Raw genomic sequence first — 21,821 nt, 5'->3', positions numbered from 1 at the left:
CAGAAAAGCATGATGGTCATCAGCCAAACCCATCCCAACCTCATTGCTGTCCGGTCAGTTCTGACTCATGGAGGACCCTCATGGGACAAAGCAGAACCGACGAGCTCCATGGAGCCTCCTCGGCTGTCATCTTTGGGATTTGGGAATGAACTTGTAGGCCGTGAAAGAATCCAAGTCCAGTTCACTTTTACTTTTCCTCCTGTGTAACCACTCAGACCAATGCTTAGGTCCAACAGACAAGGTATCTGGAGGGTCCTGAAGGCTGAGACCTTTTTCTCTCTCTTAAAAAAAATTCCTTAATTTTATGTATTTATTTTGGTTTTTATCTCTCTCTCTCTCTCATCAGTTACATAATCTCCTGTCAACTTGTGAAGGGGTGGAGTTTGGCCTGTTAATCAGGTTGCAGCTTGATGACCTCATTTAGGAGGTGCAAACAGAGATCAATAGCTCACTGAAGGCCAGATACATCCTCTCTGCTTTGTCTCCTTGGGAGACATTTCTCTTGGCAAGCCACATGGAGCCATGCTAATGGAGCCAGAGCCCTAGCGCTGGAGGAGCCACGTGAAGACCCACGTGAGATGCTTCCACTGCCACTGGATCTACAAGACTTTCTCCCCACTGGCCTGTGATCTTCCTGCATTCAGTGTCATTGCACGTGTCGCATGAGTCTGAAGAGGAATTTATAGAGTGGTATCAGACTTATGGACTTGATCTGGACTGGGCTGGGATGTTTCCTTAATGCACAATTAGTCTTTGATATAACGTTTTCTTATCCACAGATGAGCGTCTATGAATTTGTTTCTCTAGTCCACCCAAATCACACAATGCATTTCTCCCACAGCTTGTGGAAGATAACTATAGAATGGGAATAGAACTTGTGGAAGAGCAGTCACAAAGAGAGACATGTTCTATGTAGTTGCATAGCCCATCAGATCAGAACAAATCAGTAGCAGTGTCACATCAAACACACATGATGCACGTCTTTCCCCTACGCTCCTTCCCTCCCTCTCTCATAGTTTCTGGTCCCTTCCCTCTCCCTTCCCTCATCCCTGCCCCGGGCCTCCTTGTAGTCTTTTTTTTTTTCTTCTTCAGCGTTTGAAACATTAGGGTTGTATTTTGTTTTTTTTAAAATCATTTTCTTAGGGGCTCATACAACTCTTACCACAATCCATACATACATCAATTATGTCAAGTACATTCGAACATATGTTGCCATCATCATTCTCAAAACACCTGCTTTCTACTTGAGCCCTTGGTATCAGCTCCTCATTTTCCCCCTCACTCCCTGCTCCCCCTCCCCTCTGAACCCCTGATAATTTATAAATTATTATTATTTTGTCATATCTTATACCATCCCACATCTCCCTCACCCACTTCTCCGCTGTCCATCCCCCAGGGAGGAGGGTATATGTAGACCTTGTCATCTGTTCTCCTTTCTCCCTCCTTGTAGTCTTTAAAGTCTTGTCCTTTGGTATGAAGACCACTTTTCTTTCCTTTGTGCTCCCTTATGATAATGGCATCATAAAATATTTATCTTTATGAGACTGACTAACTTTGCTAAGCAACATGTTCTCTAATTGTGTCCATGCCTTGAGGTGTTAGACAGACATGCCATTGTTATTTAAGGATGCATACTATTCCATTGTATGAATGCACCAGTCATGGCTGTTGCCTTGGTGGAAATAGATCTCCAGGCCTTTCTTCCGAGGTTCTGCTGGGCGGGTCAGAACCACCCAGCTCTGGGTTAGCGCTTGTGCCTGCTGGGGAGCTCTGCGATGAGCATAGGAATGACATATTGGAATGTGTTTAGGATTGCACATTTGTACATGAACGATGAATTGGCCGGCTCAGGTGCCGTGTTTTCAGAACAGTCATTGCTATTTTACCTGAGGAACTGGGCAGGCCATGGCTACAACAGCAGTTTTAAACCCACAGTGGCTTCGGCTGATTACACCCTACACGGACCATTAGAACACACTTGGGTAGGCTGCAGCAAATCAGTTCTTGATAGCCGGATCACCCCCGAGGGCCAGCACACAACAGATATCATGCCAAATTTTCCTACTCCCTGATCCACAGTGCTTTCTATCCCTAAGTTCCTAAGTGAACCTAAAACTTATAAAAACAGAAACAAAAACAAATACAGCAGCAGATAGAAGGATCCTTGGTCGGCATTTACACTGTCTGTGAAGGGAGGTCCCTGGGTGGCGAAGACCACGTGCCCTAACCTACTAACTACTGAAGGTGAATTCTTGAACCCCACTCAGTGGCACTGTGGAAGAAAGGCCCAGGACCCGCCTTTTTCTTCACTTTACCTCAATACTATAGCCAAGAAAACCCAATGGGGGCAATTCTCTTCTATGCCAGATGAGGAGGTCTGTGTCCTGGCACTAGGGTGGGTTTGGAGTTTCCGATGAGTCAGGACCTGGTCGCTTCTGGAGGTCTGGGTTCAGGGTTCTCATTGCCAGAGCTCACTGTACCCTTAGAGTTGTGATATTAACAGGGATAACATGTTTCTAGCACCTTCTTTGGCTCAGGGCATGTCTACCTCCCTGTGCTTGGCATAGTCATGACTGGGCAACAGCTGGATTGGTATAGCACGCCACACTTCCCCTGCATCTGTAACACGTCGTGCACACAGAGAAAGGCTCCTTTCACAGAGTCACAGGTGGACGAAGAGCTGCCGGGCTTTGCCATCAGCCTCAGGCAAGCTGGTTGACATGGCTCAGCCCCTGTTGCTTAGTCTGGGGAGACAGTGAGTGCATCGCTCTCTTAGGGAGGCGTGGCACACAGGCAATGGTACAAACGCCAGCTACTGGTTTATGTCAGGGAGGTGAAAACTGGGGATGGCTTTGGAAAAGCTAAAGGGAAAAGAGACCCCAAGCAGACGACGACTGGCACCCAGTGTAGAAGGAAGGCACCCCGGGGCGGGGAGGTTACGAACTGGGCTGCCAGCTGCAAGGTCAGCAGTTTGAGACCAGCAGGCTTTCTCCTCCCACCGAGTGACAGTCTTGGAAACTCACGGGGGTGTTTCTGCCCTGTCCTACAGGCTCGCTGGGAGTCCACCTCGGCTCCATGGCAGGGAGTGAGTGTATAATGGGAGGATTTTGGCAAATTGTCAAAAGAAAACTGATTGAAATAAGGGTCCAATCAAGTAAGTTGGGGGGGGGGCAAGCCCCCAGGTATTGAATTCTTCACCCTAGGAGTAACTCATTGCATAGTGCTATGAAATATACCAAAGCTTCAACTTAGAAACAAAAGTCAAACTCACTGACCTCAAGTTGATGTCAATTCATAGAGACCCTACAGGACAGGGTGGAACTGCTCCCTGTGCGTTTCTGAGACTGTTTACGGGAGTAGAAAACTCCGTTTTTTTCCCCAAAGAGCCACTGGTGGATTTGAACTGCGGACCTTGTGGGTTTCAGGCCCACGGGTAACCACTACAGAACTGTATGGGCTTCTCGTCTTGCCCCTCAATATTTCCCCCAGGAGGAAACAGCTTCATTACTACTTGAGAAGTCAGCATCCTCATTCCGACAGATTCTGATAAAAATGATGATCTTACTTCAAGCTGGGAATCATGAGTTCTATGCGGAATTTTTGATTCACATGAATCTCCCACACACATTGAATGTCGGTCGGGTAGCTTTCTGGATAACTCGGACTCGAAAATGAGCCCGAGAGACTGGAGATGACTCCACCGCAAGAGTTCTCTCCTCCTGGAATGACAGGAAAAGGGAGTTGGGATCCAGCCACATGCGCGATCCATGGAGTCCCAGTGCCGCCCAGCGCGCCCCCAACCACTGGTGGCCTCTGGGTGAGGGCACTCTGTCTGAATTTCTCTTCACCACCATATGTGCCTCATTGGGCAGGAGACGCCATCCATTTAGTCCTTTCAAAGAAAAGGCTGTATTTGTCCTCTCTGCTCCCTGTCGACTGCCCCCCCCACTATTTACTTATTTATTTTTTACCAGGAAAGGATTCTTGCTTGCTGAAAGAAATGCTGTGTATGTATACAGCGAGAGATTGGGAAGGCAAAGCGCCAAGTGGTGTGTCTTCATCTGGTGGCAATCTAGGAGGGTTTGGGGAGCGAGAGACTCCAGAACAACTTTGGAGTCTGGTGAAAGTGGGGACAAGGGGGTCAGGGAGATTTTGAAGCTTCCTTGAGCTCAGGCCAGTGAATGATGGCCGTCCTCATGACCTACTCTGGGTCACTGGCGTTTCCTTTCACTTGGTCCCCACTCTGAGATGGAGTTGATAGGTTTCGGGATGCACAAGCGTCAACCAAGGCCACAGTGAACCCCAACTCCCTCCCATTGGCTGCCGTCTTAGTACAGCTACAGAGACATGCAAACACACAGACACACACATTTACTCTTAAAGCAGCAGGAGACAGGGAGAAGGAGCGGACGAGGGAGAAGCACATCTTAGAAGGCATTTGAAAGTGCAGAATGCTTGATTGACCTAGTCATTATATGATGAAGCTGCTTAATATCTCTGTGCCCCACCCAGGCCAAGTTGAATTGCTTATAGAATCCCACAGATTTTAGATTTGTCCTGCTGAAGCACTAGTGGCTATTGGAGGGAGGTATGGAGGGAGAGAGCAGGAAGAGAAAGGGAGGGGCTGGTGGGAGAGGGAGAGGTGAGAGAGACGGAAGTGGGAGGAGGAGGAAGAGGAGGAAAGGAGTAGAGACACTCCCAGCTGACCTATAGTCCCTCTGCTGATTGCTTTTGGAGGTCACCATAGCTGTGACCTCCTGGTCACCATGACACTGAAATCCCTGTCAGTAGCAGATGATGGACAGCTACTTACCTGCTGCAGTCTGTATCCTGAGCAGGCAGGCTCACGTGAACTGAGTCACATACTCTTAAAGCCTGTGACTGCCCACCTACAAACTCTGGCTGAGCAGACTCACACTTCCCCTTCTCAATCTGCGCCTCTGGTTCAAAAGGTCGGTATTTTCAGAGTGACAGAAATGCCAGTGCCATATCCCTCAGCGAGACTGGGATAAGGACCGAGGGGCTTCTCCATCCAAGGGCCCTCACTGTTCTGGTCTCTTAGGGAAGTAGCCATCCTAGAACCAGTGTGGGGCCAGAGAGGCAAGTCCCTCATTCACACCAAGCCAGTCTTTCCCTCTGTTTCATCCTGGCCACACAACCTGGTGACTGGCACCATGACTCTCTTAGAATGGAGTTAATTTTTAATGTGAAACAAGTGATCACCTGTTACATGATCCTGAGGTGCTGTAGAAAGACCTAGAAAGGAGAGAGGAAAAGGAGATAACGATGATGTCCAAGGGAAAACATTTAGCTTCATGCACAAGGTAGTGAAATCTAAAGGGTTTCCTAAGAGGCATTGAGAGGTACTGACTGCAAGCTGAGAAAACGCTGCTAATGCGGACTGAATGTTCTCTAGTCTATTGTGAGAGAGAAAAGCCCACGGACTATTCGACATCCTGTCACCTGGTAAGCTTCTAAGTTTGATGGGCTCGGTGACTGCATTGGCTGATGGAACATGGCCGAATTGACGCTGTGTTAAGAGACTGCCTTGTTGTACTTTGTGTCTCTGGGAACACTGGTTCACTTCTGGAGCTCCGAGCCACCTTGTAAGAAGACTGACCATTCCACTGGAAGAGCCTTAAATTCACGTGCAACAAGAGAAGACCTTGACTGCCCTTGGCCGCCCAGCTGTCCCCACTAAGGTACCAGGTACACGAGTGAAGCCACATCAGACCAGCCAGCAGCTGAATGCCACCAGGTGGACTTTTTCAATACCAGATAGATCAGAAGAATCTGCCAGCTGAGCCCTGCCCAAATTCTTGGCTCACAAAACCATGACCTATAATGAAATGGTGGCTGTTTTAAACCTCTGACTTTGGGGAGAGCATTAGAGAGCCAGCAGGAGTCCTTTGGCTCACCATTATCTCCCTCATCTCTCCCTCAGCCATGTGTCATTTAGATGAGCTGAATTCCATAAAGATAACTGCACCTTCCGTTGTGTATCAATTGCCCTTGGTCCTGAAGCTTTGACTTTAGTCCTCCCTCTGCTCTCACCCCAACACATCATTGTCACTCCCTCCGGCCCCCTTCCCCAATCACCCAGACACATCAAAGCTTTCTCCAGGCGAGCACTCCAAGGAGAGGCAGCAGTTGGTGGGGGACTTGTGTGCACTCAGAGACTGTGTAGGACAGTCAGGCGCATCCCAAAGGCCAGAGACGGGCTTTGGAAACTCCAGTCGTGCTGCTTTTCAGCCGAGATGACTCGGTTAGGCTGCTCGCCCTCTCTAATCAATACATTGCGTTATGCAGAACTGCCAGCCTCCGACTGCTGCTGATCAGACCCTGGAAGTCCCCTGCAGGAAGACAGAAAGCCATCCATTCCTTTCCAGAATCGCAGCTCTGACTGGGCCTATGTCGGCTGGATGCTTTAAAAAAAAAAACTTTAATTTTATTTTTGGCTTTTATAAATATTGTTCAATCATTAAATGATCAGATCTTTGAAAGTGGACAAAGACCATAAGCATCCAAATGGCATGCGCTTGGGAGCCCTAGAGAGGAGTCCCACCACTGACCTGCTGAGCGGCCTGGGGAAAGTTACTCAATCATCCTGAATCGCAAGGGTAGCGTTGGCAAAATGTAAAGTACAATTTATTTTTATTTTACAGGATTGCCATGAGAATTTACAATAATCTGAGTAAGAGGCCCCCCATCTTTGCTCCACTTTCACCTAGTGTTCGGCACCTGTGTGGTTAATGAGCTCTGAAGGCAGTGCCGGGCCGTGGGTTCAACCAGGCTGCTGGCCCGGGTCTACCTCTGACCTCCTAGGTCTCAGTTCTCCTAGCTGAAAAATGAGACTAAAGAATCAACCTCCAGGGGCTATTGTGAGGATCCAATGAAGTGAGTGTGACGGGCTCAGAACAGGGCGTTTTGAAGTACTTCAGATCATCCTCATCATGGGCACTGTTATTAGAATGGCACCTGGACCAGGAAAACAAAAAATGTAGACATACCTGGGGCAGTGGGCAGGGGCAGATCACCAGCATCTGAATGTGTAAAGAAAGGCAATTGGTCACCATCTTTAGCCACTCCAAAGTGTGAGATGTTTGAGTGATAAGACTGTGAGTCTCTACGAGAGGCCAGAGGGTCAGGGCCTTTCCTGGCATGGGGCCCAGAGCACCCCCTCACTGGGCAGGCCCAGCTCTCCTGTGGACATCTCTTGAGGGATGAGGCACATGGGTCCGGTCCTGCCGCATGGCAGACAAGCCTGAATTACCCTAGGTACCCCTTTGGCTAAATCACCAGGAACTTGTTAAAATTTGGGTCCCTGCGTACCTTTCCAAACCTAGATCGTCAATCACGATCTCTGGGGATGGAACCCTGGAACCTGCATCGATGATGCCCCAGGCAGTTCTGTGCACCCTCGAGCCCCCTCCCGTTCAACCTTGTTGCAGTTGGGCAGGGAGGCTTGGAGTGCAGGGCCTGGCTTGGAGTGGAAGCTGGAGGGCCATCAGGCAAGAAGGAGCAGGCAGATGGCGATGAAAATTCCATCCAGGATTCATGGTTGCCAAACATCTCCAACTACCATCAGAAGCGAGCAGCCTGACAGGGGAGGTTACCTGAGCAGATGACGCTGGCGTCCTCGTGGTGGCCACAGTTATGCTCTGACCAGCCTGAGTGGGCACACTGGTCCAAGAATCGCTCCATCCCTGAACACTGGAGGTTGTCCAGGAAGATATCCCCCAAGCCCGGGCCGAAGTGGGCCTCGCTGGGGGCAGCGATGGCCTGTCCACATCTGAGCTGTCGACACACGACCTCGGCCTCACGAATGTCCCACAGGTCGTCACACACGGTGCCCCAGGTCCCTTGGTGGAGGACCTCCACACGGCCTGAGCATCGACCTGAGCCGCCCACTAGCCGCAGCTCCGACCAGTCCCCTATAGGCAGAGATGCGATTCGTGAGTCCCTGAAGAAACTCCCTTGGGGCCCACCAGCCCCTCAGAGGGAAACAGAGGCACAGGAAAGGGGGAAAATGGTGGTCTTGGGCCTTGGGACTTTCTCTTCACATTTCTCATGTGTTTGTGATTCGCAAGATGTGTTGTCTTTGGCTCATTTAATATCAATCATCTTTCGTGGTAGCCCCAATATTATAGCCACGATGTGAAGAGATATGGCCCCTGCCCTCAGGGAGTATTAACCAGTTGCTGTCGAGTTGATTCAGACCCAGAGTGACCCTATGCATGTCAGAGTTGAACTGGGCCCCACAAGATCTCAGTGACTGAGTTGTTGGAAGTGGACCACCAAGACTTCCTTCCAAGGCAAAAGCCCTCCAGCCAGGGACTCTTAATGGAGTCTCCTTACTAGTGTGGCGTGAACACTAGGACAACACACTCCTCCACATTGTGCAGTGAGGGGAACGCAGGGTGCCATGCGTAGAATAAGGGACAGGGGAATTCTGGAGAAGACCTTTCTGGAAAAAGTGGGAAAAAGCTAGTCAGGGAAGAGTTGAACCAGATGGACCAGCATATATTTTTAAAAGCCCCGAAAATCTAAAAAGCCATCATCTCCTGTATGTGTGGAGGGTGGGAATCCCAAAGTAGACTTTCCGATGCATCTCAATGCTGTGAAAATCTGCACTTCAGAAAAAACCCGATTAAGCCCACCTCCATCGAGTGGAATTCTGACTCACAGTGGTCCTACGTAAAGTTTCCAAGTCTGTCGCCCTTATGGGAGCAGCTAGCCTTGCCCTTTCTCCTTTGGATCTGCTGGTGGATTTGACTGGCTGACCTGGTGGTGAGCAGTGCACTGCCTAACTGACAGTGTCACCCAGGTCCCTTTTGTTAGGTCCAGAGGGGGAGTGAATCTGGAGCTGGAACAATACACAGCTCCAGGGTTACTGAGAACTTGCTCCATGTCCCCTCAGCAAAAGACGTGACCTACCTGGATTGTTGACAAGTGATTCTTCAGCATCTGTTAATATAGAGGATAAATATGTGAGTGTTTTTGGAGACATCCTTTCTTTAATAACAAAAGACACAGACTTTAGTGTTCTTAAAACAAAACAAAACAGACCCATTACCATCGAGTTGATGCTGACTCTTATTGACCCTGTAAGAATCTATTAGTATGATGTGGGAAAAGCCGGTCCCTTTAAATAACTTAGTACTGGGAGATTCACATAGAGACATAAGATTAAGCTACTCTTTGGTTGCTAGTTTCTTACTACATTATGAGAAATTGACTTGGCGGCTGGTGACTCAATATGAAGGGTGGATAATTTATAGTAGATAAATTTAAGAGTGGCTAGTGGACTTGAACCACTGACCCTGTGGTCAGCAGCCCAGCATGGAACCCTGGGTCCCTTTGCAAAGAGGACCAGGGCTGTGCCAAGTGGCCCCAAAGCCATATGTGGATAGAGCTCTGGATGCTGGTGTTGCTTAAGGTAGTTTGGATTTTATCTGCCCCAGGAGGACTCCTTGTCCACCCTCTCCTTTGTCCTTGCCCCAAAGCAGCACAAGGTGGGGACATTCAATCTACTGGCAGACGTTCCCAGAATGGAGACATGAAAAGCCTCTACTCGAAGGGGGATGCCAGAGAAGTGTTGTCTACAAGAAGAGTGTAGTTAAGATAGGAAAGTGGAGGAAAATGTCAATATTCAGGTAAGGCAGGGGGAGCTCCCCAAAGCACTGGAGGGGAGAGGGGGAGGGAAGTGAGAGAGAGAGAGAGAATTAGGAGGATGAGTCCTGGGGGACGGAGCACAGAGAACAGTGAGCTGAGAGAACCGTGGAGCCAGAGTGAGCCTGATGGAAGGAGAGATCACAACCTGACCAGAAATAACCTCAAAAGTGCAAAGGCCAAAGAGGAGCTTGGAATGTCTGTTCAAACTATACTGTGATTGGAGTGTCTCCACATCAACTTTTGATTCATAAATGGCCCCATGTGACACAGCAGAACTCTCTGGTAGGGTTTTGCTTTAATTCCATGGATTATGCCCCATAGGGTTTTGAAGAAAAGATCAAAACGATCAAGGAGTTCATTTCACTCAGATCCACGACCAATGCCCATCGAAACAGCCATCCACAGGCTGCAAAAGACCTTTTAAAATGTTCAAAAGCGAAGATGTCTCTTTGAGGTCTGAGGCATTTCTGAGTCAAGGCGTGGCATTTTTAATTGCTTCATACCCCGCGAGAGCTGGGCAATGAGTGGAAAGACGATCGAAGAAGAGTCGATGCCCTTGAACGGTGGTTTAGTTGGTGCAGAATACGGAATACATGATGGGTGGCCAGAGGAACACACACATCTCTCTTGGAAGAAATATGGTCAGAATGCCCCCTAGAAGGGAGGCTGGCAGGACTTGCTTTCACAGACTTTGCTCCTGTTGTCAGCAGGGACCTGTCCCTGAAGAACATGACATCATGCCTGTACAGCAGAGAGCCAGCAACAAGGACGAAGAACCGTCAGGAGATGGATTGACAGCGGCTGCATCAATGGGCTCCACCATGACCATAAATGTGAAGGCGGCTCAGAACCTGGCAGATAGTTGTCCACGGGGTCGCTTTGAGTCAGAATCAGCCCGGTGGCATCTATCGACAAGAGCACTTTCTCGGCTGCTGTGCAGTGGTTTACAAAGTCACATCTAACCCTTAAGACCATTCTGCCAAAAAGCAATTAGTCTCTTAATTTTACTAATGAAGGCACCAAGTGTTCATGCCTTTAGGTGTTGCCCAACCAGCACCAGCTCTGAGATGAAACTCGGTGTGTCCGGCTCGGAATCTCTTAGCTTTCCTCTACCCCTCTGGTTCTTTCCATGAACGACCGGTCTACAAATTACTTTAAAATGCCCTTAAGACAACATGCCACTTTCACATGTCTAGTTCTGAAAATCACACATTCTTTTGGTAATTTTCATTAGCAAATTAGGTTTTATTCTGAGCCGTTCTCAGTTAAGACATTGACTATTAACAGGTACGGCAAAGATCCTTGTCCCTGGTGACTCTGAATGACAGAGTGGTCTAGGAATTGCTCTGGGACAGGAGGCGACTGCCCGAGAGGGGAGGTTACCTGAGCAGATGACTCCGGCGTCCTCATGATGGCCACAGTTGTGTTCTGACCAGCCCGAGTGGGCACACTGGCCCAGATAACGCTCAACACCTGCACACTGGAGGTTGTCCAGGAAGATGTCCCCGGAGCCTGGACCAAAGTGGGCCTTCCCAAGAGCAGAGATGGCCCGGCCACACTCCAGCTGGCGACACACCACCTCAGCTTCATTCAGGTCCCACAAGTCATCGCACACGGTGCCCCAGGCTCCTTGGTGGAGGACTTCCACACGGCCCGAGCAGCGGCCCGAGCCGCCCACCAGCCGCATCTCTGGCCAGCCTCCTGGAGACAGAAACCTGGTAACTCTTGCCCTCTGGGGGCACTGCCTACTCTCCACACACTAGGTGAGCCCACTTCCACTCCCTACTCCAGCCATTCCTGTTAGAGATGGAGGTCCTGGTGAAGGAGTAAGTCAATGAGCCAGGCTCCTGGATGGAAGCCGATGCGTCCTTAGGATGGCCAAGAGAACACTTAGCCTAACCTTCCTTCAGCTATGTAGTGCTGGTGTTGCTTAAGGTAGTTTGGATTTTATTTGCCCCAGGAGGACTCCTTCTCCACCCTCTCCTTTGCCCTTGCCCCAAAGCAGCACAAGGTGGAGGCATTCACTCTACTGGCAGATGTGCCCAGAATGGGGACATGAAAAGCTTCTACTTGAAGGGGGCATATGCCAGTCACTCTTGACTCCATGCCCAAGAAACACTGTAACAACAAGCACAGGGATTTGTAGCTTTTATGAAGCAGGGGTGTGTACGTGTGCATGCTTATGTCCTGTCACCCTAAGTGTAACTTAGGAGAGCATCCGGGCACCAGCATCATCGACAAGGTTGGAGCGACAAAGCCACCTACTCCAATCCCACAGCTGCGGGGTAGCAGATCTCAACTCAAGTGTCCTGACTCCAAAGTTTCCGATTTCCCCCTGCCCTCCTAGCTGACTGCATTTGACGTGCCCCCGACACTGCTCCTGTTAGGGATGCATGCTCTCATTAGGCCGACCACGTAAAGGACGCAAAGAGGTCCCCTACAGAGACCCCTGTAGGTGGCCCAGGCTTTGAGGACCACAGGCACACAAAAGCGAACTTTGTTCATTCAGGGGTGCCAAGGCCAAAAGATCCCAGGGGGGTTGAGTGGCCCTAAAGGTCTTGGTGGAGTGGATGGAAGAGCTGTGGGGAACTCTTGGTCCGTCTTGCTTCCCATGAAGCAGGCACGCATGCGGGAGAGAGGAAATTCCACCTGGTAAATGAAGACCGGTGTTCGCAGGGCTTACCTGGTCTCGCTGCAATGGTCCTAGGTGTTTCTGTTGGGATGGCTGTGGACACAAGAAGAAACCCTTCCATCAAAAGTGAGGATTGGGGCAAATCAAAATCAGCATTCTAAGATCGTCCCTATCAGTGTCAAGGTTGTAGCCGATTCATTTTCCCAGTAAGCTACAGCCATCAAGAGGGACAGCTGAACTCTTCTAAAGTGGGCGTTTTGCGGTTCCTCAGGTGTGCAGGATCGAACAGAGATGTTCTCTTTGCCAACCTTTCCCTTGAAACACAGAAACATCTAAATTGTGCTGTTTTGTGTTAGAAACGCAAGTGTTTCCAAATCCCTGTCCTTCTGGGAAATTCAAATAGCCATCGGCTCCTGCGGGCTTCTGCTCTGCCAGCCTTCAGATTAGACGAGTCTCAACGCCGTTGGTAAGAGCAGAGACGTGGGAATTAAGCGGCAGTTCTGGATAGGAATATGAAGCCATGCAATTGTTGGTCTGTGGACACGGTCCCAATGTGGACGGGCCTGAGCCTGGTGTAACAACACGCCTCAGGGCCCCCTCAGCTGTGGTAGACTCACATAGGACACCTGCAGGAGGGGGCTTCAGAAGGCTAGTAGAACAACCTCATGACCTTTTAATTTCACTTTTCCATGATTTTTTTTGGAAGCCCCCTTATGTGAGAGACACCAAAGCAGGGTAGTCAGGAAATGGGGAGTGGGGACAGAGGAGATGGAAGCATGAACGAGGACGAAGATTAGCATTAGATGAGACTTACTGATCAGGTGTGGGGTCTGCGAAACCGCTTCTACAAATGCAAGGAAGCCACGGTCAGTCACTGCTGAGTGCCCATTGGGAGGGGGCTGCCCATCCACTTTACGACATCCATTTTTTAAAATGACGTTTTTACTGTGAATTAGTTGGGGGTTGGCTTTACATTTCAGACTATCAGTTCTGCATTCAATGGTTCATCAACCCTGCCTACCCGTATTCTGTCCTAACTCCCCTCCCCTGAATTTTCTTCACCTTCCATGGGTCGTCACCCTCCCTTTCACCCAAGTCAACCCCTGTCAAACTTCTAGTCCGTTCTCCATTTTCCCACCCTTACCCTGCTTCCCGTGGGAACGTCCAGTCTGTTCCTTGCAGTGTGCAGGCCTTTCGCTTGGTTTCCATCCTTCCAGAGGTGATTCATCCAATGCTTCTCCTTTGTGATTGACTGACTTCACTCAGCACCATGTTCTCCAGGTCTGTCCATGGCATGAGGGGCTTTGTGGTTTCGTCGCTGGATTGTAGCGATGCAGTGTTCCTTTGTGTGTATGTTCCAGAGCCGCTGCATCATTCTTCTCCTGACGGTCCTCTGGGCTGTTTCTGATTTCTTACTATCATGAACAGGGCTGTGGCAAATGCAGGCATGCATATATCTGTTTGTGTCGTGGTTCTTACTGCTTTAGGGTATACACCCGGCAAAGGTGTTGCAGGATCAGACAGGATTTCTATTCCCAGCTGTTTGAGGTGGCGCTTTGCACCATGGTTGTGTGGATTTACAGACCCACCAGCAGGGCATGAAAGCTCCGATCCCTCTGAACTCCCTGTAGCATTTGCTTCTTTCTGTCACGTTGAAGCGGGCTGGCAACTCGCCGCGGCTTTGATTTGGTGGCTAATGATCACGAGCATTTTCTTAAGTGTTTCGTAGCCATTTGGATGTCATTTTTGGCTAGCTGTCTGTCCTTGCTCTTTCCCCACTTTTTACCTGGCCCTTGCATTGTACAGCTTGTTCCTCCAACCTGCCCAATGGTAAGAATCAGCTTGGTGCTTGGTATAAGCACAAGGCATTGCTCTGAGCAGAGTTCAGACAGCATGCTAATCATTTGTACGTCCAGGAGCCCTGCCTCTTTCTCTTTAGTGGTAACTAGTGATGGCCCATTGCTGGATGACCGAAGGAAAGTTACAAAGTCTCTTAAGCTCAGTTTTTTTCATCCATAAAAAGGGGGAAGACTCATGGCTTTCTGTAAGGATTAGAGGAGCTACTATCTGCAGAGTTCTTAAAATGCTTCCTGGCATAAAATTGGCGTTCAAGCAATGCTCTCTCTTATGTAGATCCTTGTTGTTATTGTCACACTCTCTTGTCACTCGCCAACACGTTTGCGTTTCTAAGACCAGGCCATTCTTTGAAAGTCAGCACCATGAGAAAGTAGAGGATGGCCACATCAGCTCAAAGAGTGGAGGGCAACTCCATCCCTGCACACCTGCCAGATCGCATCTTACCTAACAGCCAACACAGCGAGAATCAGGGCCCAGCCAAGTTGAACCAGCACCTTAACCATTGCTCCGCCCCGACTTCGGTGTTCCTTATCACCAGATGTACGCAGTCAACTCAAAAACAGTCACAGAGCAAGTCTTTCACGAATTTCCTAAGTGCAAGATGTCAGATGTCGAGGTAGTTGGTAAGTGAGGACAGGCTCCGCTCCCTTGAGCACACCTTGCACTTTGCCGGAAACCCATGCCTGCACTTCTGTCTGCCTTCTCACGGCACACCAACGCACCCCATCTCTGCTATGGCTCATTCCCCATTGCGTTTTCTTTTTTCTTGGAAATGCTTTATTATTTCAATCAACTTTAAGCACATACAATGGGATTTCTTTTTTTAAATAACTACTTATTTTATTTTTTAAAATCATTTTGAGGGCTCATACAACTCTTATCGCAATCCATCCATCCATCCATTGTGTAAAGCACATTTGTACATTTGTTGCCCTCATCATTTTCAAAATATTTGTTTTCCACTTAAGCCCTTGGCATCTGCTCCTCATTTTTTCTCCTTCCTCCCCACTCCCCCCTCCCTCTTGAACCCTTGATAGTTTATAAATTATTATTTTGTCATATCTTACACTGTCCAACATCTCCCTTCACCCACTTTTCTGTTGTCCAGCCCCAGGGAGGAGGTTATATAAAGATCCTTGTAATTAGTTCCCCCTTTCCACCCCACCCCCACTCCACCCTCCTGGTATCACCACTCTCACCATGGGTCCTGAAGGGATCATCTGTCCTGATTTCCCTGTGTTTCCAGTTCCTATCTTTACCAGTGTATATCCTCTGGTCTAGCCAGATTTGTAAGGTGGAATTGGGATCATGATAGTGGGGGTGGGGGGGGGAAGGGGCGAAGGAAGCATTTAGGAACTAGAGGAAAGTTGTATGTTTCATCGTTACTACACTGCACCCTCACTGGCTCGTCTCCTCCCCGTGACACTTTCATAAGGGGATGTCCAGTTGCCTACAGTTGGTCTTTGGGTACCCACTCCCCCCATAGGTCATTCTTACCTTTGGTAGCAGAGTAGTAGTAAGCATTGAAGTTTTTCCCGATGTTGTTGAAGTTTCGGAAGTACACGAGGGTCATCGAGTTGGAGGAAGATGAGTAGGTGATGTAGGAGCCAGTACAGGTCTTCCCCAGGGACTTCGTCGAGGACGGAGGGCCATCCAGGATTTCAAAATATTCATTGGTGCAGTCAAGGCTGTGGGAACAAACACCTGTGGGGGCCTCCCAGTCTGCACATCAGAAGATTTCAGAGGCTCACTACGAGATAGAGCCAATAGCTCTTCACTGCAGAGTTCGGGGCCAGGGAGGAACAGAGCAGTCACTCACCCCCTAGTCTGAACGCCTTTCATTCTACTTTTTCTCTCTAAGAGCCACCGGCTTAAGGTTGTGGGGTTTTCACTAAAGGAGAAAACAGGAGGCTGAAGCTGATATTACAGGTGACCTCGCAACCTGGGGTCAAGACAAACAGCCAGTTTCACTGGGCCCATCCCGTGCCTAGAGGACGTGGCCTCAGGTCCCATTTGTAAACTTTAGGAGGACGTCACTACTGACTGCTCCCAGCTCGCTCTGGGGACGTCACCTGCCTGCCAGCGTTGCTCCGTATTGTCCAGTTCCCACCAGGACTAAGCTCAGGAAATCACCACCACGACTCAGCTCAGGGAACCGTCAGTTCTGAGTCACTTTTTAATTCCCCCAAATTCAAGAGCCATCAATACTTTAAATTGCTCCTGGGTGCTAGATGTTCACCTACGAAAACACCAAACCTTGGGCATTTACAACATGAAGGCCATGAATTCCTAGTTCATTAAGTCTTGGGTCAAGCTTGGCGCCTTCATCTTTCCCCAGCAGTAGGCCTGGACACTCGCCTTGGGCATACATGTGTGCTAGTGTGCGTGCATGCACACACACACACAAACACACACACACACACACACATACACACACACACCCCTCATAACTAATCATAGCATACATCAGTGATTCTCAACCTTCCTAACGCCGCAACCCTTTCATACAGTTCCTCATGTTGTCGTGACCCCTCAACCATAAAATTATTTTCATTGCTACTTCATCACTGTCATTTTGCTACTGTTATGAATGGGGCGACCCTTGGGAAAGGGTCGTTAGACCCCCCCAAAGGGGTCGCGACCCACAGGTTGAGAACTGCTGGCATACACAGTGAACATCATTTTAATAAAAATTGTATGAAAGTGCACAAAATAAGTAGCATTTCTATAATGAATAATAAACACAGGTAAGCAAAAAAATTAAAATTATATAATTTACAGCAACATCATAAAGAAATACCTATAAGGAGGCTTTAAAATGTTTGTGAAAAAGTTCCACAATATTTTCATTGTTTTCCCATGAACTTCTGAAGCCCCCTAAAAATGTCGAGAATTTGTCTGCTGGAGACAAACAGCTACAACAAACAACCACTGAGAGCTAATTGGTAGGGAAGAAGTCCCTGGGTGTCAGCAACAATTTGCACTCAGCTGCTAACAGAACGGTTGACAGTTCAGATCGCCCCAAGCACACTCCGAGAGAAAGGCCAGACAGTCTTCTTTCTTAAAGATGATTCAAATCTCACTGCCACAGAGTCAGTGCTGCCCCACAGGGACCCCTTGTGGCTTTCTGAGAATGCAACCATTTCTGGGAGTAGAAAGCCCAGTGTTTCTTCCTGGGAGCTGCTGGCGTTTTTGAACTTCCGACCATGCAGATCGCAGCCCAATGAGTAACCACAGCACCTCCAGCGCTCCTACGGATGACAGCCAAGAAAGACCAATGGAGGCGCAGCTCTAATCTGTAATACACAGGGTCGCTGCCACGAGTTAGAATTGACTCGGTGGCACAAAGCAACAATTAGGATGCACAAACAGCCACTGTGGAGCGTCACATGGCATTTCCTTGAAAAGCTAAGCACGCATTTTCCGTGCAAATGAGGAATGGGACTGTTGGGCATTTATCCAAACATTTACAACATGACAGTTACCCAAAAACCCGCACCTGAGTGTTCAAACAGCCTTATCTATCATGACAAGCTAGACGCAACCCACACACCCTTCATGGGGGGGATGGTCAAACCACTCAGGCGCCCATCCCCTGGAGTGCACCTCAGCAGTAAAAAGGAACAGATGACTGATCCAGCAGCAAGTGGGTCAGAAATAACACGCAAAAGATTCGCCCACTTTATATCCACACCAAGAACCCACTGCCACCCAGCCATTGCTGACTCACAGCGACTCTGCAGGACTCGGGCAGAACTAGCTGCTTCATCTGCTCCCTTGCAGCGGCTGGTGGGTTCAGTTGGCAGCTCAATGCTTAATCTACTGCATCACCAGGGCTCCTTCCAATCCAGCCCCATTGCCATCGAGTTGATTCCGACTAATAGCAACCCCATAGGTCAGGACAGAACTGCTCTGTAAGGGCTTCCCAGACTCGATCTTTCTCCTGCTGAGGGATTGGTTGGTGTGAACCATGGACTTTGATTCCTTACTATTATTTGTCTTTCACATTCTCCAAATGACAGAACGCTAGCAACGGAGAGCAGATCAGTGGGGGGAGAGCGATGGCGGTGGGGGCTGGTGAACATAAAGGGGAAGGGATCGCTCTGTATGGTCACAGCACAGCACTGTATCCTGATGAAGCGACAGTGACGTGAATCTGTGCTGCTGAGTAGGTTTCCAACCCACAGCGCCAAACCCCGCCCGATCGTGCCCCAGCCTCACAGTTGTTCTTATGTTTGAGTCCACTGTTACAGCCACTGTGCCCGTCCACTCCCCGAGGGCCTTCCTCTTTTGTGCTGCCCCTCTACTTTACCAAGCATGATACCCTTCTCCGGGGACTGGTCTCTCCTGACAACATCTATATGTAGGGCATAATCACATAGGACTACCCCCCCCCACACAGACACACACACACACACACACACACACAGAGAAATGCAGGTAAAACTGGTGACTCCAGTGTGAGGTTGTGGTCCAGCCAACAGTGTTGAACCAGTGGCTGCTTCTCAGCTCTGATATCTTATCGGTGTTACACGAGTAGTCTCCACTGGGAGAAGTTAGGGGAAGGGTACATGGGGGGTTGCTAATATCGCATGCACTTCATTGACTGACACTCATTTTTGTGAGTAAGGTTGGTGACACAGCCGAGGGAGGACAGGACTGGGTCTCTGAACGACCCTGTGGTGGGTGCGGCCCACTTACTTCAGATACGGGAAGGCGAGCAGAATGTGATCCGACGCGTTCGCCTTGATTTCCCAGATGCAGGTGATGTTGTTGTGCATCTCGTTCTGCGGCGGGTTCCTAACCACTCCAGAGGAATTCGTGATCACGCCGCCACACGGGGGTTTGTCTGCATGCAGACAGAAGGGGACTGAGCACCGTAGGCTCCCACTGTTTGCATCGTTCAGTTGACCCTTCCTGCCTGGCCCCAACCCCCACCCCAAGTTTCTTTGGTCATCACTTTCTGAGTGTGTCTTGGGACAGATCAAGCATGAACTAGGATAGACTGAGTATACACTGTGACAAAGTTCTGCAGGTTTAAGGAATTAGGGCCTGGCAGAGGCTGGAGTTTGAAGCACCCTGCACCTCTTTTGAGAATTCTACCATGGATATAGACTGCTCAGGAGAGCTATGACCGACGACCAGCCAGAACCGTCCCTCCAGCTACTCCCCAGAGGCGAATCCTGCAGCCTCGCCTTTTGTGAGGTTCCCACTGAGAAGAGGTCGGCCCTGATGAAGGCCAAGCCTTTGTGGAATTGTGATGGCAATGTCACATCCACATTCAGTTGGAATTTTAATATTGGGAAGAACTTGCCTTGAATCATCCACACCAACTCCCACAAATACTGAAAACCCTCCGTGTCCACCTCAGCCACCCTCCTGTCTGTTCTTTTGTTTCTCCATCTGCCCGTCTATCCTGCCTGACATCCAGTCCCACATGGAAGGGTCCACCCACGACAATAGAAACAGTTGATTTTTCTCCATCAGATCAACTGGTACGATAAGAACGGCATCCACATCCTCTGTGCAGAGGTCCAAGTGGCCTGGTCATCTAGCTGTGGCCCTTTTCTAGAAGGACCAGTTAGGCTTTTAGCCCTTTATTGACAAGCAAGGCTAAGAAAAATGCCATGGGGCATTGGCAAGCCCAAGGCATAAGGATAGAGGAAGGAACAGAGAAAGTGCGGAGGAGGAGGTGCCCATCACGGCAGGTAACTCTAAATGATGGCCCTGGACAATCTGCTGAATTTGGATCAGAGGCCTGTCCTTCACTCATGGTGCCCCTGCCAGGGGACCAAGAAGGTTGGCATCATTGACTCTGGATGTCCTCCTCTGACTAAATGGAAATGGAATGGAAGCCATGAATGGATGGATCCTCGTGACTTGGTCTTTCACTCAGAACACTGGCTCATAGGGGTTTCTTTGAAGAATCCCTTCGGTGCTTGAACTAGAGGATGATGAGTAGAGTAGCCAAGGGCACAGAGTCTCACCTGCAGGTGTTTTCGCCACCAGGTCAGCCGACATAGGACCTGTCAAGCACACAAAGGACATCGAGAACATCAACTGGCTAGAGGTGCACAGCCCTGTGTACATGTGAGTACCCCCTTGGAGCGTTGAGCGTGTACATTGTATGGGTTCCTCCTAGCACTGCTGAAGGGGAGTCTCTGAGAGTAAGACCTGCAGGGAGGGGCTCAGCCTTAGAGGTGTTGCCCTCTTGTCAGACATCCAAATGAGATTTCAAATATAGAGGGAGTATTTTTTTTTTCTAGAAAACCAAAGATATCAGATTCTGACCCTTCTGTAGCCTCTTCCAGGGACCCAACTTCAGAATAGGAAGCGACACTGATTCACATTTCATTGACTCCTTGAACTTGGTGCTGACCTAGGACCTAAGGTTGCTGTGGATCCTGGCCTCCGCCCCATCATTTCTCTCAGCTCCATACCATCCAATGGAAAGCATCCTTCAGGACCAATCTATTCCCACCTTCTGGAGTTGACAAATCAGGGGAGTGGGGAGGGGAAGCGGTGTGTGAATGAAGCGTTTTAGGCTTTGTCAGTTTAACTTTGCTCATGACTCACTCTTAGAGCTGGCTGAGAGCATCAAGGGGCCCGGAGGTTTGATGAGGGAGAATGTTTACTGGTGTGGAAAACTCTGGTGTTGGGTTGAGAGGATGGGAGAAGGCCACCCGCAAGGGAAGCTCTGTGGGGCCATGCTTCCTTGGTTCCTACACCATGAACAAGGCTGAGGCAAAGACGATGTAGAAACAGAATCAAATCACCTAGACTTTGCCCAGGTCTGGCCCACCTGTCACTCAACCACTTCCCTGCTCCTAGCTCATTGTCCCTCCCACCTGTTGCCATGCTCAGAACTGACACCCCAACAGTGCTGTTCAGAACATAGAATGTGCTTCTCATTGTGGAAAATGTGTGGGCTGCAGGAGAGGCGAAAACAGAGCCGGGCTGGATACTTCCTAAGATGCCACCCAGCTCTCCCATTGGGCAGCTGAGTTACCCTCTTTCTCGGGGAATAGGGCCCATCCCTCTATGGGGCGGATACACTGCAGATAATCAGCATCGGCTCCCTTACCTGGTAGGGCGCTGGTTGAGTTTTCAGTACCTGTAAGTGTTAGAGAAGAGAAAACCGGCTGTGAGCAGATAACACATGGGTTCATTTTAAGTAGTTTTTTCTACCCTGACACTGAGAAGTATCGCCTTGGGAAGCCTAGGGCAGGTCTGCTAGGGGAAGGAGCAGAGGCTTACCTGAGCAGATCACACTGGCATCTTCACCGTGACCACAGTTGTGGGAAAACCAGCCAACGTGGGAGCATTCTTCCAGGTGCTGTTCATCACCTGTACAGTGCACATTGTCAAGGAGGATTTTCCCAGCACCTTCCCCGAAGTGGGCCTCACCCGGGGCCGATATGGCCCGACCACAGCCCAGCTGCCTGCAGACAATGTTGGCTTCCTGCAGACCCCACAGGTCATCACATACGGTTCCCCAGGCTCCCTGGTAGAGAAGCTCCACTCGGCCAGCACAGCTCCCTTGGCCTCCCACCAGTCGCATGGGCGCCCAGCCTCCTGAGGAAGAAGAGGAATCAAGTGGTGATATTTATTCCCAAATGCCTAAGACCCTACTTTCCCACCTGACTCAGCCTGGCCA

At 49.6% G+C, this 21,821-nt stretch overlaps 1 protein-coding gene across 1 annotated transcript in view; it reads right to left on the bottom strand.

Annotated features, from left to right (window-relative positions):
* Positions 1-21,821, bottom strand: part of LOC142428691 (scavenger receptor cysteine-rich domain-containing protein DMBT1-like) — a 79,987-nt gene that overhangs the window by 12,920 nt on the left and 45,246 nt on the right. Inside the window, 6 exon segments of the mRNA XM_075533478.1 lie at positions 7,617-7,934; positions 11,059-11,376; positions 15,662-15,852; positions 18,866-19,013; positions 21,249-21,278; positions 21,422-21,736. Coding sequence (XP_075389593.1) covers positions 7,617-7,934; positions 11,059-11,376; positions 15,662-15,852; positions 18,866-19,013; positions 21,249-21,278; positions 21,422-21,736 — 1,320 coding nt within the window.

Source organism: Tenrec ecaudatus, chromosome 16, assembly GCF_050624435.1.
Source record: "Tenrec ecaudatus isolate mTenEca1 chromosome 16, mTenEca1.hap1, whole genome shotgun sequence".
NCBI classification, from domain to species: Eukaryota; Metazoa; Chordata; class Mammalia; order Afrosoricida; family Tenrecidae; genus Tenrec; species Tenrec ecaudatus.
The sequence above is the reverse complement of the archived record's forward strand: the minus strand, read 5'-3'. Positions and strand labels throughout refer to the sequence as shown.